The sequence below is a fragment of the Meriones unguiculatus genome, chromosome 6 (genome assembly GCF_030254825.1).
Source record: "Meriones unguiculatus strain TT.TT164.6M chromosome 6, Bangor_MerUng_6.1, whole genome shotgun sequence".
NCBI lineage: Eukaryota > Metazoa > Chordata > Mammalia > Rodentia > Muridae > Meriones > Meriones unguiculatus.
The window spans coordinates 35,989,313-36,007,016 of NC_083354.1; the positions used below are offsets into that span (position 1 = coordinate 35,989,313).

General features: G+C 43.0%; 1 protein-coding gene across 14 annotated transcripts in view; it reads left to right on the forward strand.

The window, feature by feature from the left end:
- Positions 1–17,704, forward strand: part of Rbms3 (RNA binding motif single stranded interacting protein 3) — a 1,270,324-nt gene that overhangs the window by 1,164,263 nt on the left and 88,357 nt on the right. For 9 of the 14 annotated variants that reach the window (XM_060385100.1, XM_060385099.1, XM_060385093.1 and 6 more), the window contains 2 exons: positions 5,373–5,469; positions 7,808–7,858. In XM_060385100.1, the coding sequence (XP_060241083.1) occupies positions 5,373–5,469; positions 7,808–7,858 (148 nt within the window). The remainder of the gene's footprint in view (positions 1–5,372; positions 5,470–7,807; positions 7,859–17,704) is intronic. The other 5 variants (XM_060385101.1, XM_060385098.1, XM_060385096.1 and 2 more) reach the window with 1 other exon arrangement.

Consider the following 17,704-nt stretch of genomic DNA (forward strand, 5'->3'; position numbering starts at 1 on the left):
GCCGAGTAGAGTAGGCTGGGTGTTCAGTGAGTGCAACCATCTCCCCGTCCCCCCAGTGCCGAGACTACAGGGTATATGACCACTCCTGGCTTTTCTTTTGTGTGTTTCTTGTGTTTGCCCTTTACTGACTGAGGCTATCTCCGCAGACAGTGTCTGTAAGGCATAGTATGGACATGCAACATGGCCTCCAATACACCGTGGCCCTCCCGGTGTAGCCTACAGTGGGGGGTTCAGTAAATTTTCCTGGTTCCTCTTGGGTTTGAATAGAGTACAGACACAGCAGGATGGCAGGATTAGATTAAGATGCGGGCTCTGTCTACCCTTCCCGGTGTGTTTTCTGTTCTAAGTGACTCGGACTTGAATGGCGTTCCAGAACACGCTGGGAAGGATGAAGTGTCATTCTTATTTGATGGATGGGATTAGAGCAGATAGAACAAAACCACATTAAATTTTCCCCCACGGGTTCCTCCCGTGAGTGCCTGTTTAGCTGGTTGGTTTCTTTATACTTCTGCTCTCTGCATTCCCCACAGAATTTCCTTGCAAACTCTGTCAATCCAATTTTTATTGCTTTCATTTTTAATATTCCAATTGGAACATTTTACAAAATAGACCATCCATGCTAAAATGCAGCCCACGGTTTCTCTACTTAAAAGAGTGACAGTGGGCTAGTGTTACATCGCTGTATGAGGCATGAGACAGACACTTTGCTGAGTAGCCCTGGGTACCTGTTATGCCCTTCCCAGCCTAGGGCAGGTCTCTCTGCCCACTGCCTCATGAACAAAATTTGTCAAAGACCTAAAAGCGATTAAAAGCTAACCAGATCTTCCACAGCAAAGGACTGCAATGTCTGGTTACAAATGCTCTTCATTCTGGGAAAGCAGACATCACTTGAACCTACCTTGGGCATTTACCAAGGTGTGGCATTGAGCTTCCCTCCTCCCGAGTCTCATCTCTAGCTTCCTGTCAGCTTCCTGGACTCATTTTCCATGGTCAGAATGCCAGCATCAACTTCACATCCATCCATGCCCTCAATAAACAGCTGCTATGTTACTCCGGTGTGCCAGGCTGCCTCCTACCCAACATGGCCACTATTTCCTGAGTCCACATTGAACTGTCAGCCTAAAGAGAGAGGGAGTTAAGGAATGCATCATTCTTCTCGGTGTGGGCTTCCATAGACTGTAACTGACGAATTCCAAAGGCTCACAGTTCAAAATCAAGGCCACCATTTGGTTTCTGTGAGAGGACCTCTACTTGGCTTCCTGATGGCTACCATCCTGCATATCCCTGGTGCTCTTCCCCGTGTGTGTGTGTGTGTGTGTGTGTGTGTGTGTATGTAAGGGAGAGGGTACAAGAATGGGCTCTTAGGTATGTTTTTAATAGAAATCACAAATTCTCTCCAATCAAGGACCGACCCTTTCTACGCTCTTTCACTTTAATTGCTTCTTCAGAGGCCTGTCTTCCAATAGGGTCATGGCAAAAGTCAAGATTTCAATGTATGAACTGCAAAGGTGTGAGATACATTCAACCCATAGCAGAGATATTTTTGAGAAACTTTCTGCTGCTTCAGTTATAGAGCAAAGAAAAGTAATAAAGAAGAGCAATGTGTGTGTGTATGTGTAGCCAGAGATGAAAGTTGCTACACTAGCTACACGTACCTAAAGAATCCACAGATGAGAGAGCAAAGGGACAGGGCTGCAGAAGCTGGGAAGCCATCGGCATAGACAGATTTCCCACCGTGCTGCTCAGTGGGAATGGGAACAACAGGATCATGGGGAGGAGACGGTTCCAGAATCCCAGGTGTGAGAGCAGTGGGGAGGAGAAGTCAGAGAGGCTGGCAGCAGACTTGATGTCAGGCTGGTGACTGGATTCTGCCCTCGTTGCAATGAGACGTGCTTGGAGGTTGAGAGGCAGATGAGCATAAAGGTGAGACACTTTGAGGGACAGAACAGAGAAGTATTGAGTGATGTTTCAGGGCTCTGTCTGAAACACATAGTACACATAGCAAATGCTCAGTAATCCCTTTAAAGCAGACATTAGAGGGCTGGAGAGCTGGCTCAGGGGCTGAGGACACATGCTGCTCTTATGGAGGAGCTAGGTTTGGTTCCCAGCACCCAAGCCAGGTAAGCTCACACCTGCCTGTAACTCAGCTCCGAAGCTTTCTATGACCTCTTCTGGCCTTTGTGGACACCTGCCTACACATGGTACACATACAGACAAGCAGGCAAACACACGCATACATATATAAAGATGAAAGGGTCAAAGATGGATATTTTGTGTGCAGCATCATCTTTGTAAGAAACACTTCAGAGCCGGGTGTGCTGGACACCCGTAACCCCAGCACTTGGTCAATGGAAACAGGAGAATTCTCAAGTGCAAGGCTAGTCTCTCTTCTTCACAGTGAGGTCCTAGATCCAAAACAGTGCTTCCTGCACAGCGTGGTGGCACATACCTGCAATCCTAGCACCAGGAGGCTGAGGATAGAGGATCAGGAGTTCAAAGTCAGCCTCAGTTACTTAATGAGTTAATGGCCAGCTTTAGGTTACATGACTCCATTTCCAAAACCAATCCTTCAAAGCAAGGACAATTAGGTATAATTCTGAGCATATAAATGTATACTTCTCTCTGTATGATCTATGGATTAAATCTGGAGTATATAGACAATATATAGCTATGTATAGCAGTATATCTGCTCTTTGGAGGGTGTAACTCTATGATTGTGTCAGACACCCACAGTGATCTGTGTGTGAGAAGCTACTGCACCCACACTCCTTCCACAACTAGACCATACCTGCCTCTGACTCAGCTCCTGCCTCGGTGGCTTTGCCATTTCTGCATTGTGATATAAACAGGATATGTAAACTCTGAAGCGTTCCAGGTCATCTTTCATTTAGCATAGCGCCCTTGAGACCCACTGTGTTGACAATATGACTGGTTACAGCTGTCTCCCCTTGTTCATAGATTTCCCATTCCCTGATTCCACCAGCTACAATAAAAATCTTGAGAAGATGTGCATGTACATATAGGCATCTTGCTCTTGACTTTATCCTCCAGAAAGTATGGTCAGCATGTTCATAGCAGTTATGAGATATAAATACACGTATGAGATATTCTAAGTAATCTAGAGTTAACGTGTGGTAATTCCGGGGTAGATGCAGAATGAGAACACTGCACTGTCTCATGGGAAAGAACAAAATTTCTGTATTCCAATATCCATGGCTACAGGAGAGTCTGGAGCCGACCTTTCATGGATGATCAGGATGGTTGTATTTACTTTTGTTCCTTAGTGGTGTTCTGTTGCATGCATGCCCCACCGTCTTTGCACAACTTTCAATGACATCCAGTTGTTGCCAACTTGAGACAGATATGAATAAACGTTCTGTCCATGTTCACATTACGGGTTTTGAATAACAAGTTTTCATTTATCTCACTTAGAAGAGCAGGGTCCTAGGTCACATGTATTTGTGTTGATGCTGATGAGAAACTGCTCAGCCTTTTTTCTAGACAGTTGAATCCTTTTCCATTCCCTCCAGCAGGAGGGTTTCACTTTCTCTGTCTCCTTGTCAGGACTTACATGTGTGTCTTTGGTTTGATATCTTAGCAGGTATGTACCAAACGTCCCTTTAAAAGCATCGGCATTAGAAAAGACAGTGATGAGGTGTAATAATATAATGCTAAACAGATTAGTTGTTCGTTTGTTTTTCCCCCATCTACACATTTTTTTTTTTAAATCCAAAGTATATGTCCTTAAAAATTCCTTGGTAGGGACTGGAAGGATAGCTTAGCAGTGAAGAAGGCTCACTGCTCTTACAGAGGGCCTGGGTTTGGATTTGGATCCCAGCACCCACCCTGGAAGACTCACAAACATCTGTAACTCCAGGTCCAGGAGGGCCAACACCCTCTTCTGACCTCCCTGGGAACTGAACTCACAAGTGCACATAGCCACAGCCACATAAACACATAACGAACTAAAAAGAAATCTATCTTTTTAAAATCATTGGTTAAAACCGAAATAAGTTTAAATAAAGAAGTTTCTAATAAAAGCAAGCAAGGCACTAATCCTTGCTTTGAATCACTCACTGCCTGAGTCCTGGCAACCTCAAGTCTTAGGTTTTCTGTATCCAGCAGAAGTACAATGTCGCTGAGAGTTAATTAATATATTGTCCTCCTAATTATAAAGTGGACGTCATGATTGACTTCTGTTGTACATTTAGCAAAGCTTTATCCCTTATTTCTCCCAACTGATAGAAACATGATTGCAATTGTCTTTTTGGGGGTAACCTTGTCTTATTTGTTCCGTGTTCTGCCTCAGCCTTTCATGTAATTGTGGCTATGCGGGAAGAGACACAGTTTAAAATCCTGCTGAAGAAGTAGGTCACCGGATACCCAGTGGATGCTAAAGCCCATCTCACCTGTTGACAGGTGTGATTTCACATCTAGAAATTTCTCCTTAGTGGAAGATAAGGTTCTGCTCTCAGATTTGTTGGTTTCTAATTTTACCCAGGATCATTATATAATTGTACAGTGAAGGCTCCAGAAGGCCAAGGAAATTAACTGCTCCCTGCAGCCTCCTGGAGTATGTCCTGTAATCCTATTGCCTACACTACTTCCTTGATCCAATCCAGGAAGTCCTCCTTTCAATCGAGACCCAAGCCATCCCCTTTCTTCTCTTTCCATGGAGAAAATTGTCTCTGCTGGAGGCATGGACACTAGCACAAAATCTAACAGTGGTTCTCAACCTCCCTACTGCTGCAACCCTTTAAAACAGTTCCTCGTGTTGTGCTGACCCCCAGACATAAAATTATTCTTGTTGCTACTTCATAACTGTATTTTTGCTACTATCATGAATCATAATATAAACATCAGATATATATATACATACATATACTATCTCATATGGAACCCACGAGAAAGGGTTGTTTGACTCCCGAAAAGGTCGCCATACAGAAGTGGAGAACCACTGATCTAGAAGCCCCTGGGAATAAATTTTTATTTCCTGAACAGATGTGATCACTGTGGGCTATCACTGGCCATCCTCACAAAGCTCGGTGCCTTCTTCTTGCACTGTGCTTGTAGAGGACTCTTGTACACTATCACCTTTTGTGAGGCTTGATCCTGCTCTCTGCCTGTTAGTTGCCAACACTGTGGTGTTGACTTACAGTTGACTTTGTAAGATGAAGCTGGCCCTGTGTTCAGCTGATTTGTTCCTCTGGAAAGAATCAGATATTAAAAACCCACCGGATGACCCTGTGGACAGTTTTGTGGAAAAGCACTTGTGGGGAGCTTTCTTTCCCGATGTGCTTGGCAGAGGCAGATTACAGGCCAGGCACGCAGCTGCTTCATGAATCTTTTTTGTTGTTGTCTTCTGTTCACAGATTTTATTCCTCACCGTACAGTCTCGCAACCAACCGCATGATCCCACAGACATCTATCACGCCGTTCATTGCCGCCTCCCCTGTCTCCACATACCAGGTACGTCTGTTCTTCTGTACCTCAAGTGAGATCTTCTTTGCCAGTATGGTGCTACTGAGGGCCTAAAAGAGCACGGTAGAATTAAAAGAAAGATTCGTGGCCTGCACAGTAGCCACACCTTAATATGAAATGCTCCTGTTGAGGATTAGGAATTAGAGCAGGCTTCCTGGCTTCCCAGGGTGTATTTGCATCTGTTCGCTAAATAATCACGTCTGGCCTGCTTTGCTTGCTTCCAGCCTGTGTCAGCATAGTTCCTTCAGTGCTGGGGAAAGATACTGCCTGTTGTCTGCTGTTTTGGTTTCTCACACTCCACAGTGGGCCTTCTCGGGTAAACACCTATGTGGAGATTCCCTTCCCTTACTCCACGGTGGCTTGCCATTGTCATCTCACTTTTTGTGCCACACTTGTCCTGGCAAAGGTTCCCCATTAGATGCCAAATGGGACCTCCCGACGGGGAAGGCAATCAAAGTGGTAAAACATGTTTCTTCTTCCTGCTCTTTACCTCCTTTCTTATTCTTCAAAAGATCAGACTTTGGGGTCCCAAGTGTTGAAATGCTGGGGCATTAGAGTCCCTGTGTGTCCTAAACCAGGCGTCCTAGCAAAGGATGGGTGGTAACGGTCACCACATGCTTCCCACAGAACTCAGTCCTCATCCTGTTCTGGTGAGCTACCTCGCAGCCACGCCAGTCACTCCATTCTCTTCACCAACTGTTACTCTTCTTCCAGTCTTCATCATGAAATGCCTGTGAGTGTCACATAGGGAGAGAATGCAAACAGGGAGGGACTGAGAAAGGTCAAGTGTGTATATCTGTGATTTCCTTGTAGTAGACAAAATGTGGGGGCGGGGGGGTGTTTCTGAGTGGGCAGGAAGCCAGTGTTGCCTGCTGCACTAACCCAGCACCATTTCCTTGGCTCACTCACTCCATACATTTCCCAGGATGTCCCATCTGTCAGAGCATCACAATTGACATTTATATGCATTTCCCTTACCCAACGAGTCTCCCAGAAGCACACCATTCCTTTTCCACACTCAGGCTCTTGAAGCAAGATTCCCATGCCAACAGGGTGGATTTTTTGTTGATGTTGTTTAAATTGCATGAAGTGTTTCCAGAGTGCTGGCTTCTTAATTGCCTTCTCCTGGGACCCATGAGACTGTGTGCAGGTGTGTTTCAGTTTTGTTCTTCCTTTAGGCTTGTGTGTGTGTGTGTGTGTGTGTGTGTGTGTGTGTGTGTGGTGTCTTTTTTTAATCTTGACCCCTGCTGCAGTCAAGACCACCCACTGAGAGCCACAGCATGGAATACTTAGATGTCATGAATAAAATATCCACAGAAAAGTGATTATCTTCTTCCAAACAAGATTACAATCCCCCATGTTGTTAATTTTTACTTTGCACAACCTAAAAAAACAAACAAACTGAAGTATATTGGCAGGTTTCAGGGTGAGATTATATAGTAAAATAAAGTCACCCTGGCTTTCTATATAACGATCCACTCACCACATTTCTCGTTTGGCTGACATGTAACACTTTTTTAGAAGAGTTGGTGGCTGTTCTGTACATTTTTATCCACAATACCTGTTGTCATGAGAGAGAAGAATATCACTCATATGTTGAAGTTGCGCTCAACCTAAAACATTCCTCCACCCTTCCTGTTGTATCTTTCTGACACTAATTCTGCTGCGTGGCTAACTCTAAGATGGGTCACCTAAGCATGTGAAGCCACGGTTCATAACGGGACAAATGGGAGTCTGAGACAGCAACCTTCGATTCTCTCAGTGTTTCCCGGGATGCCCCAGGGAGCTGACCTACAGATAGTCTTTTAGGACTTTCATCTTCAACTCTGACTTCAAAATAAGGCTTCAGGGTTTAGCCATGAGTGGTGAAGAAGTGGCTTAGTCAGCAAAGTGCTTGCAGTCCCCAAAACCTACAGAAAGAGAAGGTGCAGCGCTACAAACCTGAAATCCCAACGAGCGAGGCAGAATCAAGCAGATTTTGGGGTTCACTGACCAGTCAGCTTAGACTACTTGGTAAGATCCAAGCTAATGAGAGACCCTGTTTCCAAACACAAGGTAAAGTAAATTTTGCCTCATGAACAACAGCTGATGTTCGCTCTACATGCACACTTACAAATATACACACAGACACACGCACATGCACACTCACACAGAGCCTGGCCTGTGTGGGCCACTGCATCCAGCCACCTAGCTGAGGAATTGGCAGATTAATCAAGACCCAGAATTCCCATCTCCACTTCCCCATGACCTGCGCAACACCGCTGACCACAAGAACCCAGTTCCCTCTGTGATTGCCTTGTCCTAATGACTGCTGTTTGATGCATAGGTCCAGAGCACTTCATGGACGCCTCATCTGCCATACATTGTGCAGCCAACAGTAAGTGTTCTCAGTCACCTGAGGCTCAATGTTTCTATTCTCCCAGTGCAAGCTTGCGTACTGCGTAGTGGCTTTGGGGTGGTGCTTCGGTCATTCGCTAGAACTCATGCAGAGAGCCACTTTCTTCAGAAGCACAGTGGCCACGCACCGACGTGTGTGCGATAGACAGCTAGCAGTAGGGGCAGAGACAGCCAGAAACAGGGATTTGTAAGGAGGAGGGCTTCCATGTCAGAAAGAACCTCAGACAGAACTCTTGACAATCAATCCTAAAATATGAAGAAAAAGCATTTTGGATCCCCATTCTTTCTGCTATGTTTTCCTGTTCCTGACGTAGTGTGATAGGCTCTGGGGATATTTTGGACCATCATGGCCAAGTGCAGATTCCATGAAATGCACTAGTGACACCTACTAAGAAAAGCTGGTGCATGGACAGCAAAGTGGGCAGATTTCCACGTTAATGACCATTTGCCATTCTATTCTTTACTGAAAAAAAAACATTCCCAGTACATTTGCTGAATTTTCCATTTGTGACTCCTTTCCTCAGTCCTCAATGAGAACTGACATGTATTCCAGAAGAACCTAGAATGAAGCAAAGGATTTCTTTGATCTTTTATTTTTGCAGTTTTTATAGCTCTATAGGAGAGGAAGGGAGGAAAAGAGGGAGGGAGGATGAACAGACAGATGGACAGACAGACTGACAGAGAATATTTCAACAGTGCCACACTCATTAGAGTATGAGAGAGAGGTCAGAGCCCTAGACAGAGAGCTGTGTTGTGTGTTAGGCATCCGTGTTTCCTTCTGTATCCCTTAACAGTGCTTTTGCAGGGGCAGAAACCATAAGTGACAGAAAATGTAAAAATGACCATCATGATCATTATCTTCATTATATAAATTTAATCCTTTTAGATATCTCATTTATATAAATCAGCCAGGAGATTAAATGTACACACACACACACACACACACACACACATTTTCTGGACTCCAAAGATCAGAGAATATGGTTTTCAAATATATAAGTTGTCTTTTCTTCTTTTAAAAAGGAACTTTCCATGTTGCCCCTAATATTTCTTTATATTTATATACTTCAGTGTGTATGTGTGTGTATGTGTGTGTGTGTGTGTATACAAACATATCTTATCACCACAGAAGTTGGGGCTATGTTTTGTAAGTCCCTCCATTTTCCCTTATTTATCCATCTTGGGATCTTTGTGAGTTCATCTCTCCTTTGTTCTATAAATTATACCAATATGTCCAATCCAGAGCAAAAATCCAGGCTCCCTGTCCAAGTCAAGATAAAATTCAACATGTTCTGCCAAAGCAATATATAGCCTAGCACAGACAGCGCCAGCACAGGGAGAGCAGAGAATGCTTGGCAAGATCGCGAGAGGAGACTGTCCAGCAGGAACTACTAGCCTTCTAAAACAACGTGCTCACCTACACAGTAATAACATGTGTAGTCTCTCTGAGGCAGGCACCATCGCCTTGTGGCCCAAAGGAATGCACAGCTGCAAAACTGAACACCTTCCCAGATGTCAGATCATGGATGAATCCCCAGTTCTCCTTCAACTCTTAAAAGAGGGAGGTAGGAGAGAGAGAGAAGAGAAAATGGTTGTATAGATCTTTATTTCAACAAGAACTAGGGACTAAAACCAAAGCGTCTGAGTCTGCCTCCCCCATCCCAGCAGATTTTCAGCTCTGTCTGAATGTGTGTTTATAACATGTCTTTTTTTCTCAAATAGTAGGTGTGTGTGTGTGTGTGTGTGTGTGTGTGTGTGTGTGTGTTTAACATGTCTCTATGGATTTTGCTAGTGCAGCTTCTGGTCAGCGCTAACACATGGCTTCCCGTGACAGAGCTTTGCACTATGGTTGGGCTTGGTCTCTGAAGCTCACATGTGAGGTTTTCTGGCTCCAGTGGCTTCCTGGACAGAGGATTGCCTGGACCACCCACCACTTTGTTTTCTGAAAATGAGCTAAACGGTGTCATGGCAACATAGGGTTTGTGTCATCAGGCTCCCCCAGGGCATGTATTCTGGTTGTCTGTACTGTGTAAGGAACTTGACCAGCTAGCCTGAGGTCTTCATCAAGGCAAGAGTTAAACTGGTCCCTCCCGTGAAACTAAAGTGTAAATATAGCTCAGCTTTCCAAGGCCAAGAAATAGACTAACTAACTGGAGCTGGCAAGACTAAGCAAGTTGATGACTGATTGTGTCGATTCTTGGCTGGGAAATCTTTCTTACTTGTGGGAGTTGGGCAGCAGATCAAACTTTCCTTGTCCTTTCTTGAATATAGTAATATCTAAATAATCATGGATTTTGTCCATTAAATGAAACATAGTATTAACGCTTTGAAGTATGTCATGGCAAACAGCAATTCTCAACAAATGGTTATTATTGAGTTGGAATATAGTTGTCTAATCCTATTTTAAGTAATATCATTTGTAGAAAATGGGTGTTTTTATAAAAATGAACCTAAGGATAACAACAGTCAACATTTTCTAACATATTAGGGACTATTTAAATTATGTGACAGTAAGTTTGGTACAAATACCTTTAGCCATAAATAAGTAAAATTAGTTATAACTACTTACTTGATTTCCTAATTAAACTATTTAACATATAATTCTTAAAGATGATAGCTATTAGGCTTTTATCACTCAGGGCAGCTTGATTTACAGTCTGTTCACATTGTCAATATCCACGTCTCAACTATCTGATTCCAATTTGTTTTCAGTCCCTCCCGTTGTCCTGATTAGCTTTAAATGTCAATTTGACACAGCCTGGAATCAGCTGAAAAAGAGTCCCAACTGAGTAGTTGTCTACATTAGGTTGGTATGTGGGGTTTGTGTGAGAAATTGTCTTCATTGGTAAGTGATGTAGGAGGGCCCAGTCCACCATGGGTGATGGTATTCCCTAGGTAGGAAGCCCTGGACTGTAAAGGAAAACTAGCAGAACATCAGGTGGAGCAAGCAAAAAAAAAAAAAAAAAAAAAAAAAGCGCCAGAAAATGTTGTTCCTCCATAGTTTTTACTCTGACTTCCTTCAGTGGTGGACTATGGCCCACAAGTGCAAGACAAAACAAAACAAAACGCTTTCCTCACCTAAACTGCTTTTGGCCATGATGTTAGTCATAGCCACAGAAAGGAAATGAAGGCATACCTCTCTCACATACTCTATCTCCGTCTTTACACAAATGCGTGTGAGCCTTTCTGATGTGGTGGCGCCTCACATTGTCATGGTGTGTACTGACTCTTGCGTGGGCACCAGGTGCCTCATCCTGACCCAGAATCCTTGAGATTTTATTTGGGGGACACTGTATTCTCAGAAAGGATAGTAATTGAAAACAGAATAGTGCTGCCGTGAAGGAAGAAGGCTTTCTCCTGGCTTGTGGAGTCAAGAGATACAGTTGATCCTGATGAGGAGGTCATGGCATCAAGAAAAGTTCTTGCCCCAAAAAGAACAGGGCTGGCTTACATTATATCCAATCAGAAAGCAGAGGAGCAAAGCCTACTTTTCCTCTTTTTTGTTCTGTCTGAGAGCCCACACACATCAGAGGATGGCACAACATAAATATTATGGGGGTACCCCCTCTGCCATTCCTCACAGGAAATACCCTCACAAATATATTCAACGTGAGTTTCACCCAGTCCTAGGTAATTTTTAAGCTAATCAAATTGACAATCCCGGTTGATGATTACACGAGCCTGCTGAGGCCTGCTGTCCAGGTTTGCTTGTCTTCAGCTTTAATTTTCTGAGGACTGTACATTTTCATTACCTTGGAACAGAGGGTTCTGGAGAGATGGAATGGAAGTCTCTTCTCCTGGGTCGTAGCCAGGGTTCTCAGGTTCATGCAAAGAAACAGTTCACGGTTCACTGTGTGCTTTGGAGTGTTGTCAGGTTCCACTTAGGAAAGGCAGACAAGTCTGCTTGGGCTGGTTGCTATCAAGCAGGGGACAGGTGACTGTGAGCAACTTTGTCAACCTGTTTGGTTGTCTCTGCATCTCAGCACAGGGCTCTTGATTGTTCTCTGAGATCTCAGCATCGTACTGACAGGCTGATGGGTTGCACAACAACTCTAAAGCAGCACAAGCAACAGGGAATGCCACACGAGCGCACAGTGGACCGATCTGTGCTCCCATGCATGCGTGTTTTCTTGACTCCATACTGCTGACTAGGAGAGAAAGAGAAAAAAAATGATGGTTCACAAGAGAAAGCAGCTCCCATTGCCTTCATATCTGTTTAGGCTCCTTTGGATCAAGTGTCTCCTGTTCTTCATGCTCTAAGTGTTACTTCATTCCAGGGAGAAAGGTCACTTTTCTTTTCACTTAATTACAATCTGGTTATCTAATTACAGCTGTGTAAGAAACGTGAGCTGCCCTTGTTGCAGCTTCGACAGTCCTGTCACCATGCTGACTAAATGGTAATATTTTATGACGAGCAAACCCTGTGTCTAGGGCTGAAGAGCAAATGGCAACTTTCCTTTGGCAACAGAGCTGTTTCCAGAAGCCAGGACAATGAATTTTAGCCTTCTCTGTCTGAATATAGGTTGTGTCTGCTCAATTTCTAGAGGTGTTTTCTGACAGAGCATAGCCCAAGATTTGGAAAGAAACATTGCGTTCATGTTCTGAAAGCACTGTTTTTGTGCAACTTTTCTTTTATGCCAACACCGGAACAGAACAAAACATCAAAACCTTCATGTTTTCATTACTCAAGTGTCAGAGTGAGGTGTTTTGAGTATCTGCAGAAGTAACCTGGCCATGAAAATACATGTACTCACATGAAATAGTTCCCAGTGCGGCAAGAACAAGTAACTTCTAAGCCATGTGTTACTGCTTCTAACAGAGCAGAATTTACAAGGGTCGGAGCAGCCTATGGGGAGCCATCTTCTCTTTGGTGCCTTTCCCTACGCCCCCAGAGCAAAGGAGCCAAGAAAAAGGCGCTTTCCACAGCAGGGCACTTAACTTCTCTGCTGTAAACACATGGCTGGCTTTGTTGCTGTTGGACGGAACGCTAAAATTCTTTCTATAACACTTTTTCAAAAATGAATCTTAGGTGACCTAGAAACAGCCAGAGGAGGTCTACACTTCAACCTTGTGTAGAATGTGAAAGAATTTGCAAGTAGGATTCCTTCATGCACAGACTTTCTTCTTTTAAAGTCACCGTTATGTTTTATGTAGTCGCAGAATGATCTATAATAGCCATACTTTTTGTGGTAAATGATTGGGTTTATTAAGTATGGAGAAAGCCAAAGTAAAAGAATAAATGGAAAGGGATAAATAGGTGGAAAGATAGATGATAGATGATAGATAGATAGATAGATAGATAGATAGATAGATAGATAGATAGGAGACAGACAGACAGACAGACAGACATTGGATCCAGCACTCACAGCTTCTAGCTGGGGAAACTGCCTGTGGAAACCCCTCCAAGGCAGACAGCTGGAGTCTAAGGCCAAGCCAAGTGCCCCACCTCCCCTGTGGGGCTGCTAAACAGAAGAACAAAGAGCAGCAGATGGAGATGACCTCCTCACTACTGGCTGCTCACAATATCCAGCAGACACTGACTAGGGCAGTTGAAGTGGTGGTCAGCTAGAGTTCCCGACTGAACTTTCTCTCACTAGCTGCACATCCGCTTCTCTCTCCCACAGAATGCACTGTTACATCATGGGATCAACACAGTCACCTCTGCTGGGAATGGTCAACCTCCCCTTGTTCTCACAGCTGTAGTGGTTTTGTTTTACATTTCTTCCTTCCCCGTTACAGAGTCGGGAGACTGGCCCATTTGCAGATAAGGGCCTTGGAGGACACACAACATGGCGCTGTGGGAGTTGCAATGCCGACTCTCCGGGAACTCAAACAGGTCATGACAGCCTACCAATACATCACACAGTGTCAACACTATGACACCACCCAGGCAATTTTTAATCATATGAAAATGCATATGTTTATGTACTTAATGTGCATATTTTCAACACAAGACAAGTTTGATCTCCAGGCTTTGGGTTACATCTTTTTTTTTTTTTTTCTTTTCTCTACTCATAGAATTGTGTTAATTTTATACAGTTGTAACAAAATACTTGATTTTGGTATGATAAGAGAGAGAGTGATTTGCTTTGGCTCAATGACCGAGCCACTTTTCTATTGGTGTGCTGAGACAGTGTGACCAACACAACTTACAAATGGCATCATTAATTTGGAGCTCTTTATTTCAGAGGGTTAGAGGCCACAACGATCAGGGCGGTGGGCCTGGCAGCAGGCAGGCATGCCAGTCCGGAGCAGAGCTGAGAGCTCTTATCTTAAGACACAGCCACAAGGTAGTGCCAAAGCTACCTGTAGATGCCTGGATTTTTGAAACCTCAAAGCTTAACCCCAGTGACACACCTCCTCCCATAAGGCCACGCCTCCAAATCCCTTCCAAACAGTCCTACCATTGGAGACCAAGCATTCAGGCATAAATGCCTATGGGAGCCATTCTCATTCAGATCCTCAAACTCATGATTTTCCAGGATGAGACTATAAGATAGGCAGCCATGTCTGCTTGGCCCCTGGCTCCCTCACCCCGGCAGATGGCATCAGAAGGCTCCGGAGAGACCCTCAATCTCAAGTTTAATCCATACATTTAACATTCCATTTCAGCTTCATTAGAATGTGCCCTCTTGTTCATTAGCATCATGGGAAAACTATTATTAAGTGTTTTTGTCTTTAATCAGCTGTATATATTGGGCTTACTCCAAAATCGTTTGAGAAATCAGTTTTATCCTTTCTCTTTTGCCACCATAATTTTAATCACATATTTTATAATTGTGTAATTAAATTTTTTTTTGCACTGAAAGCTCTGTCATGGACTGCATTCAATCAGAATATAAACTTCTTTTAAAACATATTTCCGATTCTACCCATTAATATTTTATTCATTATTCTGACATCAGGTTTAATTATTGGGATTAATAGGGGCTATGCTGTTTTACATGTCCTTGTTTTAGTCATTTCAATATCACAGTTGCAAAAGCCTTCATGCATATAATTTGAAACAATTACTTGTTCCTTAAATTCTGTACAAAGAAAGTGTGTAGGAAATGTCTGTTTTTGAGGGTTTCAGGTAAGTCACTGGAACACCATCTCAGTGTTTGGGAACAGATGGACATATTCTGTCAAACTCTATTTTAAAGAATACTTCATAACTTCTATCTAATTCATAGAAGACTCAAGTACATAGCCCACTTACAGATCTGTGAACACACTACATGAATCTTAACAAACTTTCAGATTGTAACATCATTAGCAGGCATGCAAGCAGCCCTAACTGAATGCCTAGGTCACAAAGTAAATAGAGGAAAGTAGAAGGGAATGAGCAATAAAGGACAAAGAGACTAGAGATGAAAATGAATGGGGGACATATGATAAAAGTACATTATACATACACACATACATACATACATATATAAAGTCACAAATTAATCACTTAAAATGATTATAGGGGATTTAAAATAATATATAAACAAAGGCAATTAGTAGTTACAGATAAGCATTTTAAAAATCATGGAGTTGTCTTTAGGATCTTTATTGTGATAAAATATGATAACACATTTTCCCCAAGTTTTCCTTTCTTCAGTCAATCCTTTCCCTCTTGAGGGCTTTGCTGTGATAGCCAATCACTTCTCATGTTATACAGCTCAGAGATTTGGGTTCAATGAGAAAGATCAACAATTTAAAATAATGGAACATCAGATATATGTGGAATGTCCTCTTGATATTAGAAACTGAGGAAATGAAACTTTGAAAAAATCATCTTCTCTCAAGATGCACAGCCCCATCATAGAGGAAATGTACATGCATTTAAGAAAATTTAATTGGATTTAGTTAGAAAATGCCTAATGTTTAACAGTTATGTGAAGAAGTGGGAGATGCATTTTGAGAGCAGAGAAGAAAAATAATTGAATATTACCTGATGGGATGATGTCTGTAAGTGTTAAAAAATAAGGTGTACTAAGTGAAATTAATAAACAGAAGCATGGGAGAGGATCTCAAGGAATGCCATTTCTCTTGATTAAGTCAGATGTCTGCTCTGGGGTGGGGGTGAGGAAAGGATTTGGACGGAAACACAAATCCTGGTCCTGCTAGAATGAAGTCATTTAGTCAATTTCGCAGACTGTGACACTTTAAAGAAGATGCATCCGTTTATTATTTTTCTGTATATGGGTGTTTGGACTGCATGAGTTTACACGCACCAAGTACATGCAGTCCCCACAGAGGCCAGAAGAGGGCGGAGGCTCCGCTGACACTGAAGTTATAGGTGATTATGACCTGCCAAGCGGATGCTGGGAGCTGAACTCCAGTCCTCTGCAAGAGAAGCCGCTGCTCTTACCACTCAGCCATCTCTCCAGCCTCTCGCACCTCATTTTTATTAGTTTGGAAATACTATCGCCTAGGATTTGGCTTTATTTCATAAAATAGTAACATGAATTATAAATTATTTCACTGGACTGTCTGAAAATATTATAAATTCCAGTAGTGTAGTATATAAATCAATCACAATTGTGAAAAACAACTTTTTTTTACACCAGGAAAATGTCATTATTTAAAGCTGCTGTACATAAAATATCTTTATACCTATGAAGATGTTTTTGTTGGTAACCTGGACCTTCCAGGTAGCTCCCCAAAGGCATTTGAAGAACACATTTCCTGCTGTTTGAGGTCCTTGGCTTCAAAGCACAAGAGCATCGAAAAGCCTTAGTGTCTCTAGAATCTTTTGAAATCTCAGACATGCTTTAGAATTTTTGATATAATTCTCAGACACATCAGGCATGCTCATGTACTGTGTGAGCACCTGCTGTCTCACCACTCAGGAGCAGGAGCAGGAAGACCATAAGTTCAAGACCTGCCTGTGCAGCAAGCTCCTGGCTCAAGTTTCCAAGGGCTGTGTGCGTGGCTTAGGGTAAAGCACTTGTCTAGCACAGGGAAGGCCCTAATCTCAGCAGGAAGGTCGGGCTGTTCCCGGTGCTTCAGTCTCTGTGGCCACTGGACATAATCATTGAAACATTCCAGCTTCCATGCTATGGAGACTGGTCATTGCACTTGTGCATACATATCTGTCATTGTATGCATTTTTATATTACTTTATTATGTGTCTTAAACATAATAAAGCAGATCAAAAGATACTCTATTACCTTGTTACAACTTTAAACCGAAAGATACTCTCTTACTTTTTATAACTTTAGACACAGCATTCTGGACAGAAGAGTGAATGATGGACAACATTTTACTTATACTGCATGTCCTTAGCTAGTACTTCCAATCTCTTCATTACTCTGTCATCAACAAACAGGATGTCACCACCTAGCCTGTTCCTTTTAAAGATATCAGCATTACTTCCTTAATAGTTAACATTCAATATAACTAGATACATATGCTAACCAGCCTCCTAGGAAAGCTTCATCTCCTAAAGGATGCAAAACACAGAACCAAAAGAATGCCCACGGCAGACTCAGCAGAAAACATCAGCTAACCAGGGCAACACAATCGTCATTTTAGGGCAAATCAGTCATTTTACACATGATGCCAGGGGCAACCACAGCTACTAAGGGAGGCAGTAAGGGGCTGAGTATGAGGGTCAGGGAGACTCAGAACGTGTTCTCTCACAGCACAGTGGGCTGACATGTTCTCTCTCGTCTAAGTGCCTGTGAGTTATGTGGATTTGGGGCACTCATTAAAGAGATGATCAAAAAGAGGTTCAGATTGTGAGGTAACCCTGAGCCCTAAATGATGGGTATGTTGTTCTCATTTTCTTGTCTCTTAGAGCACCATTGGCACACTGTGTTTCTGAGAAGACTGACCGGTGCTGGCTTAGCCT